The sequence below is a fragment of the Hylobates moloch genome, unplaced genomic scaffold (genome assembly GCF_009828535.3).
Source record: "Hylobates moloch isolate HMO894 unplaced genomic scaffold, HMol_V3 SCAFFOLD_22, whole genome shotgun sequence".
Taxonomy (NCBI): Eukaryota; Metazoa; Chordata; class Mammalia; order Primates; family Hylobatidae; genus Hylobates; species Hylobates moloch.
In genome coordinates, this window is record NW_026652297.1 from 31288933 (window position 1) to 31311186 (window position 22254).

Consider the following 22254-nt stretch of genomic DNA (forward strand, 5'->3'; position numbering starts at 1 on the left):
AGGATTCTAAGACCTTTTGGCTTTAGCTTTATTTTCTCAACTTATCTCTCAAAATTTTTCAGTAACAAAGCTCCTTCTTCAGGCAGTAGTTTATAGATGCCACAATATAGGAATCAGAAAAACTCAGGATTTTATTAGCATATATTTATTTTATAACTTCACATTTATAACATTTTACTTTGTATACTGTCAATAAATGACAATGAAACCATTTTAATAAATACAAAAACACATGAAATTAGGGTGTCATGTTAACCACTGCATCACTTTGGTGGAACAGTATTAAAAATATACTTTAGAAAGATAAATGATCACAAGTGATACCTTTTAAAAAATGCTTTTCTTACAATCTCAGGATATTCTTCAGTTAAACTGAACCACAATCAGAAAAAATAAGTAATTATTTAAAAGTCAAACCTCTAACAATTGTCAACAACTGCTGGAAGAGTCATCACAAATATAAAAAACAACAAGCACTCAAATTTACAATAAGAGCTGAAACGGTTTCTAACACCAGGGTAGACTGGAAGTCAACTGGAAGCATATTAACTTGTTACCACACAACTGTCAGAACAATAAAGAAAGCATGCATTGAGCAGACAGGAACATCGTGAAAATCCTAACAGCTTCAATGTATTGAGGGCTTTCTGTGTTCCAGATGTCATGCAACGTGCTTAAAAAGCATTAAGTCATTTGTTCATAACAACCGTGTACTCATCTTCTTATTTTTCAGATGTGGAAACTGATGTCTAGAGAAGCTAAGCAATTTGCTTACAGTATGCACAAATCTACCACAAGACTACACGTCAACTGTGGTGGAGCTTTGCCTAGCACATACAACTAAATGGTGCTCATCTGCACTGCACTCACACGCTTACGTGATACACAGGTCTGACCTAAATACACAGGTCTGATCTAAACAGCCATGTGGTGCTACCGCTTTTAAAATCTATGAACAAATTAAAAGAAGTTCGGATATGTACACAGATACCATAAAGGAAACTTTGCTCTAAGGTCTGCACAAAATGAGCCAATCTGGAAATAAAAGTAAACCTGGTGGTGAATGCTGATGTGTTAAAATTTGGTTATCAGCCCATTTGAATCTAGCTGCTATTTACTAGAGATTTAAAGAGTTTAGCCCGGGCATGGTGGCTCACACCTGTAATCCTAGCATTTTGGGAAGCTGAGGTGAGTGGATCACTTGAGGTCAGGAGTTCGAGACCAGCCTGGCCAACATGGTGAAACCCTGTTTCTACTAAAAATACAAAAATTAGCCAGGCGTGGTGGTGGGTGCCTGTAATCCCAGCTACTCGGGAGGCTGAGGCACGAGAATCGCTTGAACCTGGGAGGCAGAGGTTGCAGTGAGCTGAGATTGCGCCACTGCACTCCAGCCTGGGCGATAGAGCAAGACCCAGTCTCAAAATAATAATAATGATAATTAAAAAAAATAAAGAGTTTAAAATACATTTTGGAGATGGAACTGCTAGAAAATCTCTGCGGAACTGCAGAGCACAATTTGAAAGTCATCATGATGGTAGAGGATGGACTAGTGTGAGTCAGAAAGTTCTGGGCTTCTGTCTAGGCTCCATCACTTCTTAGCATTTTGGTGTTGAGGAGACCACTTAACCCATCTGAGCTTCAGTTTCTTTCTCTTTATAAACAGCAAAATTATACCACAACAGGGTGGCTGTATACATTCAACGAGATATACATGAAACACTTTGCACACAGTAGGCCCTCAATAAATGTGAGTTCCTTTTCTCTCCTCTTCGTCCTTTGTTGCCACTAAAAACCTTCTCTAAGCAAACCAGCCTGCTCACTAAATCCAAACCTGCCCTAAACACCCCTGCTCTCGAGCATGCTGTCCCCTCATGTTCCCCTTTCTTTGGGGACACCTCTCAGGCTGTGGACCTCTGGAAAGCAAAGCTTAGGTTGAGTCATCTGTGTCTTCAGGGCCCGACACAGCACCTAGTTCTGGGACCATCTATCTGACACCTAGCAGAAAGGCAGGAAGAACACTTCCCAGGTTAAAACAACAACGACAACAACAAAAATCTGCAGGCAGAGATGGTCCTATTCACTGGGTGATGACACTTTTACTGGGGTGATGAACTTACTTACACAAAGGGTTAGTTAGCCTTTTACCTGTCTAGATCATAGCCTCATCTAGACTGGAACCTCTCTGAGGGCAGGGCCCATTTTGTAGGTTTATAATTGCTCAACTGCAGGTTATAGTTGTAGTCTTGTAACTCCTTGTACGGTGTCTCACAAAGCCAAGCACTCAGAGAGAATTTGCTGATTTGAGAAAGGAAAACACCTGACAAGTCAAACAGCTTTATTTTTCAAACATTACAAAAGGTATTTGTTTTTGACTGCCAATTCTTTCTTCTATAGTATGGGCCAATTCTGGTCTATTTGGGATTATTTAAAGAAAATTGGAAGTACAACTGTTTCAGATTCCTTCAGGCTTACTATCTAATATTTGGAGTTTAATCTTTTGTTCATTAATAATCTACATAGGGTCTAAGAAACTCCTAGATATTTTTTTCTTAAAAAGAAAAATCAAGGGCCAGGCATGGTGGTTCATGCCTGTAATCCCAGCACTTTGGGAGGCCAAGTTGGGCACATCATTTGAGCCTAGGAGTTCCAGACCAGCCTGAGCAACACAGCAAAACCCTGTCTCTACCAAAAATACAAAAGAATAGCTAGGCATGGTGATGCGTGCCTGTAGTCCCAGGTACTTGGGAGGCTAAGGTGTGAGGATCACCTGAGCCTGATCCTGGGAAGTCAAGGCTGCAGCGAGCCGAGATTGTTGTGCCACTGCACTCCAGCCTGGGTGATGAGAGTGAGACCCAAGAAATAAAGAAGAAAGAGAAAAAGAAAAAAGGAAGGAAGGAGAGGAGAGGAGAGGAGGAGAGAAGGGAGGGAAGGAAGGAAGGTCAATAATTGGCTTTCATGCTTTGATTTCAGTCCCATACATTAAAGAAAAAGAATTTTTAAAGGTCTTAGCCCACTGGCTGTGGGTTCTGCCGCCAGGTGGTTTTCAGTCGTCTCCCTCATGATTCCAGCGGCCATAGCCATCTCCTTCCTCTGGCTCTTCAATACTCTCATTCTCAAAGGAGGCCTCTTCCTCCTCTTCTTCCCGTATTACCTTCATTAGCTCAAGGAAGCTGGGGGGCGGGCCCTGATCCTTCAGCTCCCTAAGCCGGCACCACAGCATCTGGTTAAGAGTGGCCCCAGCCATGACCTGCTCCAGGCGGACCTGGTCCGCAATACGCCGAGGGATGGCGCGTTTCTCCACTGCTCTCCGGAGCAGGGTTTCTAACCGTAACACATAGGCTGAGACCTTCTCTCCTTCCTCCTGATAGGTCTTCAGATACCTCACCTGGGCTGTCCTGCGGCTCTCTAGGCTCCCAAACACTTGCTTAAAGGCCTCCAAACACTCTTCTACACTGATGGACGGGTTGTCTGCCTGCACTATGTGCATGAGGTCCAGGGCAGGGCCCCGCAGACTTTCCGCCAGCCACCTTTTCTTTTCTGCCTCTGTTACTGGCCACTCTTTGACTATCTCCGTGGCCTGTTCCAACCAGATATCAAAGGGCTCTTCCTCTGGGGCTGGGACAGCACTCCCCGAGAATACTCGCAGTTTCCGGTATCTCATGGGTAGCAGGGGCTGAGGCGCGTGTGCCATTGCCTGTCCCAACAAATGGGCCAGTAATTCTGGTGAGATGCAGGGCACAGTGGCTGGAGACACGCCCTCGTGCCCCAGGGCTCGAAACATGCCCGAGACCGTCTGCCCCTCTTTTTCTAGAAAGAGGTTCAATCTTTCAAGAAACTCAGTGTCCTGATTAGGGGTCTTAAAGATCACCTTCCAGACACCCCCCTTTCCCTGGACCTCACTGGGAATGGCCGAGACATCAGTATCTTCCAGAAGCTCTAGTAAGACAGCATTGGCATTCTCCTGCTTCCGGAATATCTTGCCAAGTAGTCTATACCTGCCCAGAGACTTTAAAGTCTCCTGAAGGACCTCCTGAATCTCAACCTCCTCATAGTCCGCCGGTATCCCCATAACCATCAGTGACTTCTGCTCATCCACACTCATTATCCTGCACCAGTCCTCTAACAGTGCCAGTGCCATTGTCCTAAGAATTGACCCACTCTGACTCTACGGGCACCAATTTGTTAGTGGTGCAGCTATGCACTGACTTAGTATTGAAAATATCCTGGATGAGCTTCTAACCTTAGAACCCACCAATGAATGGGTCCCAGACTAGGTCACTCAAAGACAGTCACAAAGTTTTCTGGACAAATGACCCTGGCCTACTCAGTGGCAAGAACTCAGGACTTCTTGTCTTTAGGCCTGACCCAGATGGGCAGGTCGTGTCTCAGTTCTAACCACACCTCTGCCCGCAGCTCTGAAGTCCGGTTGCCAATGATTTTCTCAAAGATGCTGGCAGCCACGTGGTGCTGACCCTTCTCTGATAGTTGAGGCACCTGAGACAGCTGCTTTCTCCACAGCCTCCTGGTCTCTGATGTTTCGTCTCTCTCCAGTTGGTGGGAAAATGCCTTCCACTCTGGCACCCAGAACTCTTGGAGAGAAGCCTCCCAGCGGGGCGGCTTGGACCCCTGGTGAAACAATGTTCAGTTTTACTACACAGCACTCTCTTTCCCTGGAAGCATCCATGCTCTAGTCTGGAATGGAACTGGGGGCAGATGGCGGTTCTGCTTTACACTGTGCTTGCATTTGTCCCACTCTGTCAGACCCCTTCTTTGCTCACTGTGACTTTTTTTCTCTTGAGGACTCCAATGAAATCTGGTGTCCCCACCATATGCTCATCAGACCTGTTGATTAATGTCTGAGCCCCAGTTAAGGACAAGATTCAAGGTCTTTGCCATTGAAAGATGAAATCAGGAGATGTGGTTAAATACCTGTTGATGTGTTCCCGAGTGTTCCGCGAGAGGTGAGGAGCTTATTTATTCACCTTTTAGCACAGGAAGACATCACCCACTTCCACACAGTGGTGTGTCTGGCTCTTAGCTCCAGCCAAGCCAAGCTGCCCTGTTACACATAAACAGTAAGAACAGGTATTTATGCTTCATGAATATTCAGTAGGAAGACCGTTAATGCACTTATTCAAAAATATGACAATCCTTCACAATACTACTCAATATTAAGTTGCTTTACCTCTTTGATTAACAAAACTAATGAGGAATCACTCAAACGTTTAAAAATAGTTTAATCTAGGTATAACAATTCGGGGAAAAAAATCTCAGGGCCGACTAAGTTAAATTGGGAATTATGAATTAATTCTCTTTTGTTGTGTCTGTAAGGCTTTGCAAACACACATTTGGGCTTTGCTTTGCTATGAATGGTATGTGAAATAGTTTGAAGTTTTGTCCCCTCCAAATCTTATGCTGAAATGTGATCCCCAGTGTTGGAGGTGGGGCCTGGTGGGATGTGTTTGGGTCATTAGAGTGGATCCCTTATGAATGGCTTGGTGCCATTCTTGGGGTAATGAGTGGGTTCTTGTTCTATTAGCTTCCCTGAGATCTGATTGTTAAAAACAGACTGCCATCTCCCTCCCCTCACTCTTGCTCCCTTTCTTGCCACATCTCCTCCCTCTTTGCTTTCTGCTATGACTGGAAGCTTCCTGAGGGGTCACCTGATGCAGATGTCAGCACCATACTTCTTGTACAGCCTGCAGAACTGTGACCCAAATAAACCTCTTTTCTTTATAAATTATCCAGCCTCAGGTATTCCTTTATAGCAACACAAAATAGACTAAGACATTAAGTTACTAACACAACACTCTCCAAGCATTTGTTTCTGTTTCTGTTTTTTGAGACAGGGTATCACTCTGTTGCCTAGGCTGGAATGCAGTGGTGTATATACGGCTCACTGTAGCCTTGATCTCTCCTGGGCTGAAGCAATCCTCCCACCTCGACCTCCTGAGTACCTGGGACCACAGGCACATGCCACCATGCCTGGCTAGTTTTTTAATTTTGTGTAGAGACGGAGTCTCCTTACGTTGTTCAGCCTGGTCTCAAACTCCTGGGCTCAAGAAATCCTCCTGCCACAGCCTCTCACAGTGCTGAATTACACACTTGAACCACCACACCTAGCCTTTCCTAACATTTGAACTTTAACCCATCATTTGAGAAAAAAGAAAAAAAAGAGGAAGCACACCTATCAAGGATTTTGTTCTGGAGAACCTGTGAGGATTAGAGAACGTAAAAAAAATTAGAGTTGGCCAGGCGTGGTGACTCATGCCTGTAATCCCAGCACTTTGGGAAGCCGAGGCAGGTAGATCACCTAAGGTCAGGAGTTCGAAACCAGCCTGGCCAACATGGCCAAACCCCGTCTCTACCAAAAATACAAAAATTAGCTGGGTGTGGTGGCGCGTGCCTGTAATCCCAGCTACTTGGGAGGCTGAGGCAGGAGAATCGCTTGGACCTGGGAGGTGGAAGTTGCAGTGAGCCGAGATTGCACCACTGCACTCTAACCTGAGTAACAGAGCAAGACTTTGTCTCAAAAAAAAAAAAGTTAGAGTTCCTAATACCTCCCAGTTACTGCTGCAGAGTGTGTGTTAAGGGGCTACAACCATTTCCCCCTTGGCCTAAACATCTTCATCAATTCGAATGGGGGCCATACGTCACAATGCTGTCCTGTAACTCTATCAGCAGTGCTCCTGCTGTGGGCACATCTCCTGAGTCTTCTGGGAGGTGCTGAAGGCACCAGGGGTGCCAGAGAGCCAGGAGGGCAAAATGCTGCTTCACCCCTGTGCCCAGGAGCCCCAGAGACCTGAGACTGCTGACTTCTCTATGCCTGACTTTTCCTTTCTAAAATGTGGGGACTGTGGGGGAGGGCCAGGTGCAGTGCCTTACACCTGTAAACCCAGCACTTTGGGAGGCCAAGGCGGGGGGATCACTTGAGCCCAGGAGTTTGAGACCAGCAACATAGTGTGACCCTGTCTCTACAAAAAGGAAAAATAAAAAAATTAGCTGGGCGTGTGGCACTCGCCTGTAGTCCCAACTACTTGGGAGGCTGAGGAGGGAGGACTGCTTAAGCCGAGCGGGTCAAGGCTACAGTGAGCTGTGTTTGCACCATTGCATTCCAGCCTGGGTGACAGTGTGAGACTCTGTCTGAAAACAAAAACAAAAATAAAAAAACAGCTAGGGGCAACATTCCTCCCCACTGGGATATTTAGAGGAAACAGGGAATGTAAAAAGACACTCCCCAGGAAAAAGCATCTCTACGGTCTACAGAATGACTGCTATGCTGAAGTTAGGCTGTCTTCAGATGACTCTTTCTCCCAATGTGACCTGCAGTGTGACCTTCAAATAAAAACATGGCAAGAAACACCCTTGATATACAATAGGGCCACGGACGGAAATATCTGGATACGGTAGAAATAGAAAAACTTTGTATTTTCTCACATAAAGGGGGTCACAGGACAAGCTGGAAAAGAAGCCAGACTTTGAGGTGGAAGACCCCACTGGAACTGTTGGATCACTTAACTAAATACCCAACCTTGGCTATGCGCCCCAAGCTCTCTAAATCTGTTTCCTAACCTGGAAAGCAGTGCTGATAAGGCACGCATCTCACAGTGGGGCTGTGAGTAGGAAATGATGTAATTCAGTTGGAAGCGCTTTTTTCAAATGCTTTATTCAAATGCAAAGCACATCAGGCGCTAAGTCCAAAATGCCGCCTCCGGTTCTCTCAGCCCCTCCACTCCTATATTCTTCTTCCTCAGTCTCTGTTTCTCATCCGGAGACGCCTTTCCACCTATCACGGTGGGCTGATCTTCAAACTGCGACTGGTTGTCCACCAGATGTAACTATATTCACCAAACTATCTCTCACAATTGGACGGTGGGGGTGGTTGGTAACCGCATTTAATCCTGGGCTGACAATGGGACTGGATCCCTGGTTACACGGCCCTACGCGGTGGCCCTGCGGTAAACGGCCTCTCAGCCCAAACCCACCCTGGTTACTGAGCATGCCCAGAACTCCCTCCCGGGCCACCAAAGGAGGGGCACCATTTCTGCAGGGTTTTGCCACTGTGGAAAGAGAGGCGGAGCTGTCATCGCGCAGAGGCAGGGACTGATACGCGGAAAGGACGTGGAGACGGGAATAAGCAATGAAGGACCCGCACTGACCGTGTTAGGCACACAAATCTAATTACCCCCTGGTTACTTACCAACCCGGTGGCCGTGGCTCACCTACTGCACACACACACCAAGTTCCTACACACCTTTCTCCTGCTTGGCCCCACACAATTCATGCACTCACAGCCCACATCCTACCTCCTACTCCGCACCAGATGCGCACTCGCACTTACTCCCCAAACACGTGGCATCTGGTAACCTGGGAAACGCCGCGGCTGTGGCGCAGTGCGCAACAGGGCGGGGGAATCAGGCGGGGCACTGGGGCAAGGGGAAAAGCTGGAGATTTGGGGAGGGGGGTTCAATTTGTTTTTTCCCTCACTTTTTTTTTTTTTTTTGGTGGGGGAAGAAGAATAAACCAAATCGCGACACGTTCCTGCGCCCTTCTTGGCGCAGTGGCGCAGACACGGTCCAAGGCGCCTTGCGCAATAGAGCCGGTCTGCACCCCCTCTTTAAGTCGTGGCACTGGGCTGGAATTCCCGACTGCACTCTTTGCTACACCCCCATGGACCGCAGACCTGCGTCTCTTTATATATTCCACTCCCATCTGCTACGCCCCTCTGCATTTCTTCCCGCCATGTTGTGTGCCCCCCCACTCCTCCGTCACCCCAACCACACCAAAGTGGATGCACGAAGCGGGAACCTTCTCGTTTCCGTCTCTGCTCCCTGCAGCCTGCCAAGGCGAGTGGACAAACTGAAGCTTGGGTGTCCTGCGTCTTGGCTGCCCCCCTCCTGTCCACCCTGCCTGTGCTATCCTTGTTCATCTTCAGTGCCATCCCCCTTCCCACACCCTGAGTAGCCTGGCGCCCGGCTTGTCTCCTTTTCCCATCCATCAGCTCACACCCAGGGTAACGGGGCGGGACCCCTATCCACAGTGCGCCCTCGCCCCCGGCCCACCTCCGCCATGCGGCGGGGCAGAGGCGCCTGGGCCAGGCAGGTGGAGGAGATGGGCACTGGGGCCGGGGGCTGCGTCCTCGGGTCCTCACTCCGCGTGCCCTGCCCGATACTTACCCAGGCGCGGAGAGCGGTCAGCGGGCCCTCCGCTCCGCATCCATTAGCTGGTGGTCTGGCCGCTTCACTTCCGGAGCGCGGGGCTAGGGGCGGTGCCGCCCTCCCCTCTCTCTCCTTCCCTCCCCTCCAGCCCTCCCCTGCGCGCCGCTCCCCTCCCCGGCGCCGCGCCCCGCCCGCGCCTCCCTCCTCCCGGTGCTGCCGGGAACTGGCAGCCTCTCGGCTCCCGCAGCCGCAGCGGACGCCCTCCCAGATCCAACTTTGCCGCTTCCCAGAGCTCGCGCTGTAGCCGCGGGGGGCGTGGGCAGGGAGGGGAGAAGCGGGGTCAGGGGGAGGGACCGGGAGGGTGGGTCGCCGGCTCGCCAGCCCTCCTTCCTTTCTGTGCACCTTGCGGTGGGCGGCGAACGGCAGCCGCGGCAGCAGCTAGGGGGCTTGTGCACACAGCGAGGGAGACTTAGGGACTGGCAGACGGACGGACGGACGGCGAGGACCCTCCCCGAGCCCCCGAGCCATGGCCGAGAGAAAGCAATCCGGGAAGGCGGCAGAGGACGAAGAGGTCCCTGCCTTTTTTAAAAACCTGGGCTCCGGCAGCCCCAAGCCCCGGCAGAAATTCTGTGGCATGTTCTGCCCGGTGGAAGGGTCCTCGGAGAACAAGACCATCGACTTCGACTCGCTGTCGGTGGGCCGGGGCTCGGGGCAGGTGGTGGCTCAGCAGCGGGACGTCGCCCACTTGGGCCCGGACCCGCAGCCGCCGTACTCGCGGCAGGGCCGGCGCGCCGGCGGGGAGCCATCTGTTGAATCGGGCCGGAAGGTGGAGATCCGGAGGGCCTCAGGCAAAGAAGCCCTGCAGAACATCAACGACCAGGTCGGTGTGGGGGTGGGGGGTGGAGACGGAGGACGGGGCGCGGGGATCGCCCCTCCCTCGCCCCTGAGCCCGGCACGCCCGCCTTCATGCCCCGCCCTGGACCTCGCCTCCCGCATCTGCACGCGCACACCGCCCTACCCGCCCTTTCTCCGCGCAGGGTGCGGCGAGGCTCGGGCTGGGCGGTGGGCGGCCGTGCGCCCACAAAGGCTGCCCGCGTCTCCTTGAGCTTGAGAGGTGGGGGGTGGGCATAGGGGATGGGCTGATCCCCTGCTGGGGCGGGCGGTGGTCGCCTGGGAGGGGGTTGGCCGCGGTTCCATTCTTCTGAAACCCTCCCGGGCGGCTTCCGATTGCATCTGCGGCTGGGTGCCCCACCCTTTTTTTGAGGCGGCTCAGAGCGTGCGGTGGAGGCTTTGCGTGAAGGCCCGCGGCTCCCCTGTGGTCGGGAGGGGCGGGGGTTCCGACGGCCGCTCCCCGCAGCCTCCGCCAGCGCCTTCTGCGCTCACGTCCCGAGCTCCGAGGCCAGGACCACGGTCAGCGCCCCCCGGACCCCATTCTGAGCACCGCACCGCCCTTGACTCCTGCTCGCAGCGTGGGAAGAGCCAGGGAGGCCGTGGAGTCGCCCGAGGAAACCGAGACGCTCCTAAATAGCCTATGTGGGGAGCAAAGTTCCAATAAGTGTTTCAGCCAGGGCTTTACAGAGCGCTCCCCAAACCGCTATGTGGAAGGCGCTTTAGGAAGCGGGGAACTAAGTGGATTATGTTCAAAGGGTCAAAAAGACAAGAAAAGGGGGAAAACCCCTCACATTCGAAATAGACTGTCGAAGAAGACTAAACCCCCTCTTATTGTGTTAATGGGGAAAACAAAGGCCAATTTGGTCACGCTTGATTTTAGAAAATGTTTGTCACTTTCTGACAAATATGAACAGTGAGCATTTTCAGCGCAGTAATAATCTCACACCACAATTCTTTCTTTATCTGAGTGATCCTTACACTGGTGTAATTCTTTTCCACAGCCTTAATTTCTTAACTGATAATTTACAATGCAAAATGTTTTAACACGTTTTCTGTTTCTTTCTCATGCCTGCTGGTAAAAATGAGAAGTCAATCAATGAATGATTATTGATTGAATACCTATTGTGCGCCTTGCCTTGTAGGGCAGGGGGAAGGTTAGTTATACAAAGTGCAAGAGGTTTTCTTCTTCTCAGAGGGCTTCCAGAGTAGTTGGGAGTGGTCTATACATATTCAGCGAGGGATTCCACAAGCATTTACATTTGTGTACTTACAGTGACAGCCTTTGAGAACAATTCAGAATTGGTGATGATGGTTGGGGCATGATTTGACTGTTTGCTGATGTGACGTAGACTTTTGCAGCTTCTGACTTTTGTAGGGTCAAGTCTAGGAAAAATAAGCCATTTGCTGTCGTTTGTAAAAGGTGACATAACTAATAATTTATATCCACCCCCAGCCCTGCCCTCTAATTTATTCATATAAGGGAGTGTCTCATATCCATATTTCACTATGAGTCAACCAGAAGAACCTAAATCCAAAACACTTGCTTTGTTCCAAGTGATCAGACAATTGAAGTAAAAGTTTCTAATAATGTAACTCACCCTGAAAGCTGAGTGAGTGTGTGTGAAACACTTCCCTATGTGAATACATTGAGTGAGGGCCAAAATCATATAGCATCACGGTTGAGTGAGTAGCCTCATGCATGGCGAGTTGTGCTGGTGATTCTGATGTCCTAGAGGAAGCAGAAAAACAACTGGAGAATAAAGAAGAAATCATGTAAAAAATGGCAGATCAGAGGATAGGGGTTGAAAGTGGCCACCCCTGTCATGAATTAGAACTCAAGTCTGAAAGGCATAGTTTCATCGGGTTGAATAACACTTCTTTTTTCTTGGTCATTTGGAAGCTTAGATATTTGAAATTCTAAATTGTCAAACTAAAGCACACAGAGGGAGAGATTTGAAGAGAAAATAAACAAACCGCAAGGGAGTTTTAGATTGCAATCCACATTGGCTTCAGTTGCCCAGTTATTAGTAACAGAGGGCGATTCTAGCTTGGCCTTTCTGCAGCACCTTCCCCTGAATTTTCATGTTTAATCTTGTCTTATCATATAAGGCCTATTCAATGAGATTTTGTCATTCATGACTAAGAGCATTTACCTGGATCAGTACTTGCAATGTTTCAATATTTCATGTCTGTACAAAAGGGGAAAGGCTGTGGCTGTATATGTGTTTATATTTATAACAATGTGACTTCCGAAAAGCTTAATTGGCCCACCATTTTGACTGAGTTGACTTGTCATTAGTTAGTTTTCAGCGAATGAGTTGGGTGAGTGCCAGCATCTCTGTGCATTCTAATTGGAAGCCCTGGCACAGAGAAAGGTGGGGGAGATTGAGAATGGGTGGATCCTGGGACCCTGACTCACACCATCCCTCCTCTCTTGCAGCTTTATTTATGTGTTACTAATGTATGGTCAGATGTGGCTTTGCTCATCTGTTGCACTAAGAGGCCTGCTGTTCCCCTAACAAGGCTTTGGGAAGGGAGAGAATAGGCTTCCTTGACCCACATGCCACATGGCTCATGGAAGATGAGAGATGTTGGACATGTGTATTTGCAGGAACTAAATGAAATTATGATCAGAGTGTGAGCCAGACAGCACCAGAAAGCGATGGGTGTGGCGTGACTTGGCATGTCAGATTTTGGCAGAGAGAAAGAGCTGGCATAGTGGTTGTGAATGGGGAAAGCCTCTATCTTGTTACTCTCTTTTCCCTGTAAGTCCACTTTGGGCTTCAGTGAGGTTACATTGATTACCACCTTGAAAGACTCTGAGCCTCTTGGAAGAGGGAGAAGAAAGGCATCTCTGTTGGCCCAATCCTCCCTTGTCAGTGCCCAGGGGTCCTTCAGCCTCTTCGCTTCCTCCATTCCACCCCAGACACAGTGTAGCCAGAACCAGTGGCTCCACCAGCGATACTGGACCATAAGAATGCTTTCCAAAGGGGCCTCTAGGCCCTTTTCCCAGCAGCAAACAACCTATGCAGGCTGGAGTGACAGGGAGTGATTCTCCTCCTCTCCAGGGCAGGTGCCACTGAGTGAACTGCACAGTGCTGCTGAGCTTGGCAATGTTACTGAGTCTGTGAAGTGCTTTCTGGTGCTCCCTTCCATCTGGGTCCCCATCCCTTCTCCCTGTGTTGAGTCTCTTCTGGCCCTGGGAGCCCAGCGCTGTGCTGCCCTCTAACTGTACAACATCATCCCTACTCCATCCCCATAGGATGCCCCTTCTAGACCTTTCTTCTTCCAAAGGGCAACAGGTTCTAAAATCACTCTTGGCCTCCCTTCTCCCATGCAGAATTCTTAACTTGCATTAATCTTAGTTAAAGAGAAATTCCAATGATTAAAGCCATCTGCTCCTCAGGCAAACAACTGATGCGCAAGTTGTCCCCAGAGATCCGTGTTTGATAATAGACTAGCCTGTTAAACAAAACGCATGTGTGGTTAGTGGGGTGTGTGGTGGAGATTTGGAATAAAGGCAATACCTTGATACTTTACAGGTCATATTGGTTCAAAACAGGAGATACAAGCATTTGTGTGTTCAGGATTCCAAAAAACCTAAGACCCACCTGGGTTCAAAAGGAGGAAAGTGGGGGTGGGGGGTAATTGGAGAGGGGAAGGAAAGGATGAAAATCCATAATTATTTGCTCTTGATTTCCCAGCTGGTTATTGAACTAATCATATAATTAGTTAAATTAAAAAATAATTTTTACATAACATAAAATTTGCCACCTTACCCATTTTTAAGTGTACAGTTCAATGGTGTTAAGTGTATTCACATTGTTGTGCAACCAATCTCCAGAACTTTTTCATCCCCCAAGCTGAAGTTCTGTACCCATTAAACACCAACTTCTCGTTCCACCTCTTCCCAGCCCCTGGCAACCACCATTCTCTTTTCTGTCTCTGCCAGCTTGACTACTCTAGACTCCTCATATAAGTGAAATGACACCGTTTATGTTCTTTGCAACTGGCTTATTTCACTTAGCATAATGCCCTTAAGGTTCATCTATGTTGTAACATGTGACAGAGTTTCCTTCCTTTTTATGGCTGAATAATATTTCTATAATTAGTTAAATTATAACAAGTCTTTAATGATTTAAAAAGTTGTTATTCAATTAATTGGCCTGCAATAATTAATTGTGGCAGGAAGTAAGAAGGATTAGATTTGGGACGAAATAGGCTTCCCCAGGTCTGGGACCTATAATCTAACTAGAAGAAAACTCCTACCAGCTAACCAGCATCTACCATCTTTCTCCTTGGAGCTCAGGGATGGAGAGGAGAATTGCTGTCATTGAACCGCCAGTGACAACTTCTGGCCATGACCTTTGCATAGTTGCATATCCAATGTTATGTGGTTCACAAACTCATGGCTCTGTACCATGGAAATCAGGGTGAGGCTGGGGAGTTTTTCCAGCCTAGTAAAGACAGGCCACATATTCCAGGGTCCTTTGATGCAAGCATCCCTCTTTACTTTCTTGAGCAAGAAGGGGAAGTCAGAATTGTTTATGGATTCAAACGTGTACCATCATTGAATGTCGGAGCTTGCAGGAGACCTAATGATTGTTTAATTACCTCATTCTAGAAGTGAAGAAAGTGATGTTCTGAAAACTACTTCATTGCTTGGAGCCCAGGTGATAGTCCCAGGACTGGGAGAGAGGTCTCTTGTTTTCAGTCCCACTGCAGTCCTCTACCAGTAAAGCCATGTGATTTATGTAGCATTATATAACTCTAGAATGTGCTTTTAAATTCTAGATTCTACATTTTAGAATGTTTAGAGTATATTATTCTATTAATAAAACCTTGCCCCAACACTGTCTGATACAGGCATTATTTACTTTCTGTAAATAAGGAAACCGAGATTTAGTGATATTTACTTAGCCAATTCCTAAGGTCTTACTATTTAGTAAGTATGTAAACTAGGATTTGAACTAATATTTCCTAATCTAGTATCGTATTTCTTCCAATATTCAATTCTGTGGCAGAGTTACACTGCTAGAGATATGTAGTAAACATAAGGGTACAATTTAATTTTGCAGGCAAAATATTTTACATCCCATTAAACTCCATATTTTCTATGTGGTAAGTCCTGTGCTAAATGCTTGGTATGGACTATTTTATTAATTCTAAGATGACTCTATTAAGTAGGTGTTATTCTTATTTTGCAAATGAAATATATAAAGGTAAAAGTAAATTGTAAAACGATAGAGTTTGGCTGTGTCTCCACCCAAATCTCATCTTGAATTGTACTCCCATAATTCCCACATGTTGTGGGAGGGACCTGGTGGGAGATAATTGAATCATGGGGGCAGTTTCCCCCATACTGTTCTCATTGTAGTGAATAAGTCTCACAAGATCTGATGGTTTTATAAGAGTTTTCCCCTTTCGCTTGGTTCTCATTCTGTCTTGCCTGCTGCCGTATAAGCCATGCCTTTCGCCATCTGCCAGGATTGTGACGCCTCCCCAGCCATGTGCAACTGTGAGTCCATTAAACCTCTTTTTCTTAATAAATTACCCAGTCTCAGGTATGTCTTTATTAGCAGAGTGAGAACAGACTAATACATAAAGCAACTTACTAATGAAAAGCCAGAGGCAGGGCCTGAACCCCAGGGATATGTGACTAGAGAGCTTTTTCTATCACTCTGATATATACTGATTTGCTTTTGATATTAATTATTTTTTCTCATTTTATCTCCAAATAATGTATTCTTGCAAAAAAGTTCTGAATGCCTGTTTTTGTTTTTTTTTTCAGTGTACTCTTTGGAGCCACTTATAAAAGGGACTGTTGATTTGTCTTTATGAATGTGCCCTAAACTGCTGACATTCTGTCTATCATTTTTTAAAACACAAGAAATGTCTTCAAATATCCCTGGGATACAAGCCAACTGTGATAGTATGAATGATATGCTTTTCTAAGATTAGAAATTAGAGCAATGTGATGACAGTGTAGTTTTTCTACTTGATGTAAATCATTGTCTTAGGCTGTGATAACAAATTACCATGACCAGGTGGCTTGAACAAGAAACATTTATTTCTCATGGTTCTGGTGGTTGGGAAGTCCAAGATCAATATGCTGGCAGATCTGGTGTCTGGTGAGGGCCCACTCACCAGAAGATTGCCATCTTCTCCTTGTGTCCTTACATAGTGGAAGGGGCCAAGGGAGCTTTCTGGAGTCTCTTTTGTAAGGCCACTAGTCCTGCTTATGAGGGCTCCACCCTCATGGCCTATGTACCTCCCAAAGGCCCTACCCGCTGATACCATTCCATTAGGGGTCAGGATTTCAACATAGGAATTTTGGAGAGGGGAACACAAACACAAAGTCCATAACAATCATGAAATACAAGCAAATGAAACTAATGAAAGAGTCATCAATAAAAGCATTGGCAAGTAGGACTGGTGGACACTTGATTTAGTTGGTTGCAGCTGGTGGTAACCTAGTACCATAGGTACTGAATACAAATACTGTCTTATGTGCAAGTGCCTGGTCTTAAAGGTGGTTTGTGTTTGTTTTTGAGAATACACAGATAACCTGCATAGGCTCTGATTCTGAGGGCACTCTGCAGAAAGCACAGAGTGAAGCCAGGTGGTAGTCCTGGCTCTGCCATTGACTGACTGTGTGATCTGCACAGTCATCTAACCTCAGTGGTCATTGGGCTGTCCTAGGAATCTCTGATGTTCCTTCTATCCATTTCCACTGAAGGCTCTGAAAGAAAGCTATGCTGCCCATGGCTGTTCTTTTTTTTTTTCTTATAATCGAGGCAAAATTGACTTAACATAAAATTCTCATTTTTGCCGCTTTGAAGTGCACAATTTAATGGCTTTTACTGCATTCACAATGTTGCGTAACCATTGCCACTGTTTAATTCCAGAACATTTTCATCACCCCTCCAAAAGAAACTTTATACCATTAAGCAGTCACTTTCCTTTTCCCACTCCCCCCATCCCCTAGCAATCACTAATCTGCTTTCTGCTTTTTTTTTCCTGAGTGGATTTGCCTATTCCAGACATTTCACAGACATGGAACCATACAGTACATGGCCTTTTGTGTCTGCTTTTGTTTTTCACTTAGTATAATGTTTTCAAGGTTCATCTATGTTGTAACATGTATGAGTGCTTCCTTCCTTTTTAGGGCCGAAGAATGTGCCATTGTTTTGTATGTATCCTATTCATTAGTTTTTCCAATTACTTGATGGACATTTGGGTTGTTTCCCTTCTGGCTATTAGGAATAATATTGCTATTAACATTTTTTTACAAGTTTTTGTTGAAATATATGTTTTCAAGTCCGGACACAGTGGCTCATGCCTGTAATCCCAGCACTTTGGGAGGCCAAGGTGGGCGGATCACTTGAGGTCAAGAGTTTGAGATCAGCCTAGCCAACATGGTGAAACCCCATCTCTACTGAAAATACAAAAATTAGCCGGGCACGGTGGCACACGCCTGTAATCCCAACTATTCAGGAGGCTGAGGCATGAGAATCGCTTGAACCCAGGAGCTGGAGTTTGCAGTGAGCCAAGATCGTGCCACTGCACTCCAGCCTGGGCAACAGAGTGAGACTCTGTCTCAAAACAAACAAACAAACAAACAAATGTTTTCAGTTTTCTTGTGTTCTGCCTAGAAGTAGAATTGCTGGTCATATAATAACTCTATGTTTAGCTCTTTGAGGAACTTCCACACTCTTTTCTGTAGAAGCTGTACCATTTTACATTCCCACCAGCAACATTTGAAGGTTCCAACTTCCGCACATCCTGGCCAACACTTGTTATTTTCCTCATTTTGGTTATAACCATCAGGTGGGTGGGAATTGGTATCTCATTGTGGCTTTAATTTGCATTCCCTAATAACTAATAATGTTGAGCATCTTTTCTCATGCTTTATGGGCCATTTGTGTGTCTTCTTTGGAGAAATGTCTACTCAAATCTTTGTCCATTTTTTTTAGCTGGGTTATTTATCATATTGTTAAATTGTATGAATTCTTTATATAGTCTAGATACTAGGCCCCTATCAGATCTATAGTTTGCAGATATTTTCTCCCATTCTGTGGGTTATCTTTTTACTTTTTTGATGGTATACAAAAGTTTTAAATTTTGATGAAATCCAATTTATCTATTTTTTCTTTTGTTGCTTATGCTTTTGGTATTATACTATCCCCGGCTGTTCTTAAAAACTGCTGGATCATCTGAAATCTAGCAAAAGAGTTCCAGTACCTAATTTCCTAGAATCATGTAACTAAATCCTTGGGAAGCTTTGGAATTCATTTAGAATAGCATTTGTAGTAGCTCAGTATTCTTGAGTGTTTTGTGCACTGAATAAGCCTGATTCTTCTATCTGAAGATCTTGTTCATATGTAAAAAACTCCTTCTTTGTGTGTGCATATATATGTATGTATACAGACTTACGGGTGTATATATATATATATACATTTTTAATAAAATTTAAAATTTGCTTTCTAATCCAATGATTTGGGAGTGGCAGGGATGGTGTTGAGGAAGGCAGCAACCAACAAGCTGAGTTTTAAACTAATAAATTTGGGAAAATAAATGAGTTCAATTAAAAAATTATATTGTAATAACTACACATAACATAAAATTTACTGTCTTAACAATTTTAAATGTACAGTTCAGTAATGTTAAGTATATTCACATTGTTGTGCAACCAATCATCAGAATTATTTTCATTTTGCAAAACTGAAACTTTGTACCCATGAAGCAACAACTCTGCATTCCCCTCTCCTCCCAGCCCCTGGCAATCACCTTTCTACTTTGTGTCTCTGTGAATTTGACTACTTTAGGAACCTCATGTAAGTGGAATCAAAGAGTATGTGTCTTTTTTTGACTAGTTTATTTCACTTAGCATAATGTCCTCAAAGTTTGTTCAGGTTGTAGCATGTGTCAGAATTTCCTTACTTTTTTTTTCTTTTTTTCCTTAAGAGACAGGGTCTTGCTCTGTCACCCAGGCTGGAGTGTAGTGGTGCCATCATAGCCCACTGTAACCTTGAACTCCTGGGCTCAAGCAATCCTCCTGTCTCAGCCTCCCAAATCACTGGGATTACAGGCATAAGCCACTGGTCCTGGCCCAGAATTTTTTTCCTTTTTAAGGCTGAATTTAAAAAACAAGACTGAAGATATTCTATTGTATGTATAGACCACATTTTGTTTATTTGTTCATTTATTCATCAATGGACAATTGGGTTGTCCATCTTTTAGTTCTTGTGAATAATGTTGCTATGAACATGGCTATGCAAATATCTATTTGAGAACTTGCTTTCAATTCTTTCGAGTGTGTACACAGGAGTGGAATTGCCAGATAATTTGATAACTATTTAATTTTTAAAGGAAACTGCTATATAGTTTTCCACAGTGGTTACACCATTTTACATTCCCAACAACAGTTCCCAAGGTTTCCAGTGTCTCCACATCCTCGCCTATCCTTATTTTTTGGTAGGTTCCTGTTTGTTTGTTTTGATAGGCAACATCCTACTGGATGAGAGATGGTGTCTTATTGCGGTTTTGTTGAGCATCTTTTCACAAAAGATTATGTCCTTTGCTGAACAGACATTCTGATTTCAATTTTTATTTTGTTCTTTTTTAAAGAAATAATAACAAAAGTACCATGTTTATTGTAGATGACATTGATAAACAAATTTTTAAAAAGAAAAAATCATCCATAATCTTACTATGTAAAAATAACCACTGATAGTATTTTGTTGCATTATATTTTCCAGGCTTTAAATTCCCATTAAAAATGAATGAGGGCCGAGTGCGGTAGCTCATGCCTGTAATCTCAGCACTTTGGAAGGTCGAGGTGGGCGGATCACCTGAGGTCAGGAGTTTGAGACCAGCCTGGCCAACATAGCAAAATCCCGTCTCTACTAAACATACAAAAATTAGCTGGGCATGCGTGGTGGCGTGCACCTATAATCTCAGCTACTTGGGAGGCTGAGGCAGGAGAATCACTTGAACCTGGGAGGTGGAGGTTGCAGTGAGCTGAGATCGTACCGCTGCACTCAAGCCTGAGGGACAGAGAGAGCCTTTGTCTCAAGAAAAAAAGAGAGAGAGAATTACTGTTTTCAATATTCCTGACATCACTAGATATTATAGTTCTTGGAGCTATTTCCCAAGTTTATAGGTGGCAAATAGTATCCTGTTGTTTGACGGTTTTCCTATCTGTGTTCATATTTCCGACTGTGATTTGTAAAAATTACATGTTAAAATGTATTCATTTTAATGTCATCTGCTACATATTTTTCTTAGTTTTCTTCTAATTTTTAAATGGCTTTGATCTCTTGACAGGCAAATTTAAAATTTACAAGTTAAGCTGATCCATTTTTTCTGACATATTTTTTGCCTTTGTAGTCATTCTGACTTTAAGATTATATAATTATTTACCTGTGCTTTCTCCTAAAATCTTTTTGAATTTCATGAGTTTTTGAAATTGTTGGGTTGTTTTAGAGACAGGGTTTTTACTCTGTCACCCAGGCTGGAGTGCAGTGGCATCATCATAAGCTCACTGCAGCCTCAACCTCATAGGCTCAAGCGATCCTCCCACCTCAGCCTCCTGAGTAGCTGGGACTACAGGCGCATGCCACCATGGCTGGCTAACTTTTAAATGTTTTTGTAGAGATGGGATCTCACTATGTTGCCCAGGCTGGTCGTGAACTCCAGGGCTCAAGAGATCCTCTTGCCTTTGTCTCCCAAATTACTGGGATTGCAGGCATTAGTCACCATGCTCAGCCTGAATTTCATTTTTATCTACATTTTAATCTGATAATTAAGTTTTGTCTTTAACTTGAAGTAACAAGTAAGTTAATTTTTCAAGTAGACAGTTTTTCCAATGGCATTTATTGAACAATTGATGTTTTTTCCACTTATATTTTAATATGCTGAACCTCTTATATACACCAGGATCAGTTTTTTAGCTCTCTGTTGTTTCATTGATCCAGTTTACTAAATCCATGGTGGTTCGATACTGCTTTAGTTACTGTAGCTCTTTAATATCTTTACTCTTCGTTCCCCGTCACTCAAATGTGCTTTCCATTACAGATATTTTTAGTTACAGAAAATTGATATGATTTTTTAATCAGAATTATATTCAATTTACATATTGAGATATTTTAAGACACATTTATTTTTAAAATAGTAAGTCTTTCTATTTAAGTTTATATTATGTCTTACCTCTTATTCAGATATTTTGTTTTATTTCTGTGACATTTCTTGTTAGATTTATTTCTAGATGTTTTGTTACTATAGTGAATGGGAAATTTCCCTGTTATATTTTGTAGTTTATGTTCTGGGAGACTCTGGGGTTTATTTTATTTTATTTTTTCAAGACGAAGTCTTGCTCTGTTGCCCAAGCTGGAGTGCAGTGGCATGATCTCGGCTCACTGCAACCGCTGCCTCCTGGGTTCAAGTGAGTCTCCTGCCTCAGCCTCCCGAGTAGCTGGGACTACAGGTGTGTGCCACCATGTCCGGCTAATTTTTTGTATTTTTAGCAGAGGCGGGGTTTCACCATGTTAGCCAGGATGGTCTCCATTTCCTGACTTCATGATCCCTCCACCTTGGCCTCTCAAAGTGCTGGGATTACAGGCGTGAGCCACCACGCCAACTCTGGGGCTTTATATTAATTAGCAGTAGGTCATGTTATTGAACTCACTCTTGGTTCTAATAGTTTTCCATTGATTCTTTTTAGACAGTTTTATTATCTGTGTCTAGTAATAGTCTTGTGCATTTTTTGCCAATGGATTTATTCATTATTTCTCTTCCTTGTCTGATTACATTGACTATAACTTCTAGAACCATGGTGGTAATAGTAGGGTTCCCTGTTTCATTTCTGACTTTGATGAAAAGGCCTCTTTTGTTATTGTTTGAAAGTGATGCTCTCTATCATGTTAAAGAATCATCTTTTAATTGCGACTTGAGCATATTGTCAATGTCCTTCAGTGAGTGACTACTAGGAACACACCTGTAGTCGAACCAGTTGGGTTTGTGCCTTGGTGCAGTGACCCCCGTTGGTGTGTTCCGTGGGGGATCCATCGGGCGCCACTGTCCAAGGGTGTGAGAAGGATCGGGGCTTTGGTTGGGTGATTTCGGAGGCCCAAGGAAGTGAGGGTGCCCCCTGGGTTGGGTGATATCAGAAAGTGGGGACAATCCTATGATGGGGCATCTCAGT

General features: G+C 45.1%; 2 protein-coding genes across 2 annotated transcripts in view; one reads left to right on the forward strand and one right to left on the reverse strand.

Annotated features, from left to right (window-relative positions):
• Positions 1-107: 107 nt before the first annotated feature.
• Positions 108-9330, reverse strand: PNMA2 (PNMA family member 2). Its single transcript, XM_032144503.2, has 3 exons — positions 9177-9330; positions 4930-5059; positions 108-4626 (listed from the first exon to the last, which is right to left on the reverse strand). The coding sequence occupies exon 3, from the start codon at positions 4136-4138 to the stop codon at positions 3044-3046; it is 1095 nt and encodes a 364-aa protein (XP_032000394.1). The 5' UTR covers positions 4139-4626; positions 4930-5059; positions 9177-9330; the 3' UTR covers positions 108-3043.
• Positions 9331-9388: 58 nt separating this feature from the next.
• The window catches only part of DPYSL2 (dihydropyrimidinase like 2), a 122890-nt gene continuing 110024 nt past the window's right edge, over positions 9389-22254 (forward strand). Inside the window, exon 1 of the mRNA XM_032144501.2 lies at positions 9389-10038. Coding sequence (XP_032000392.1) covers positions 9685-10038 — 354 coding nt within the window. The 5' untranslated portion in view covers positions 9389-9684. The remainder of the gene's footprint in view (positions 10039-22254) is intronic.

Excerpts from the sequence above, each read along its gene's own strand:
- PNMA2 (XM_032144503.2), bottom strand. The coding sequence starts at position 4,138 with ATGGCACTGGCACTGTTAGAGGACTGGTGCAGGATAATGAGTGTGGAT.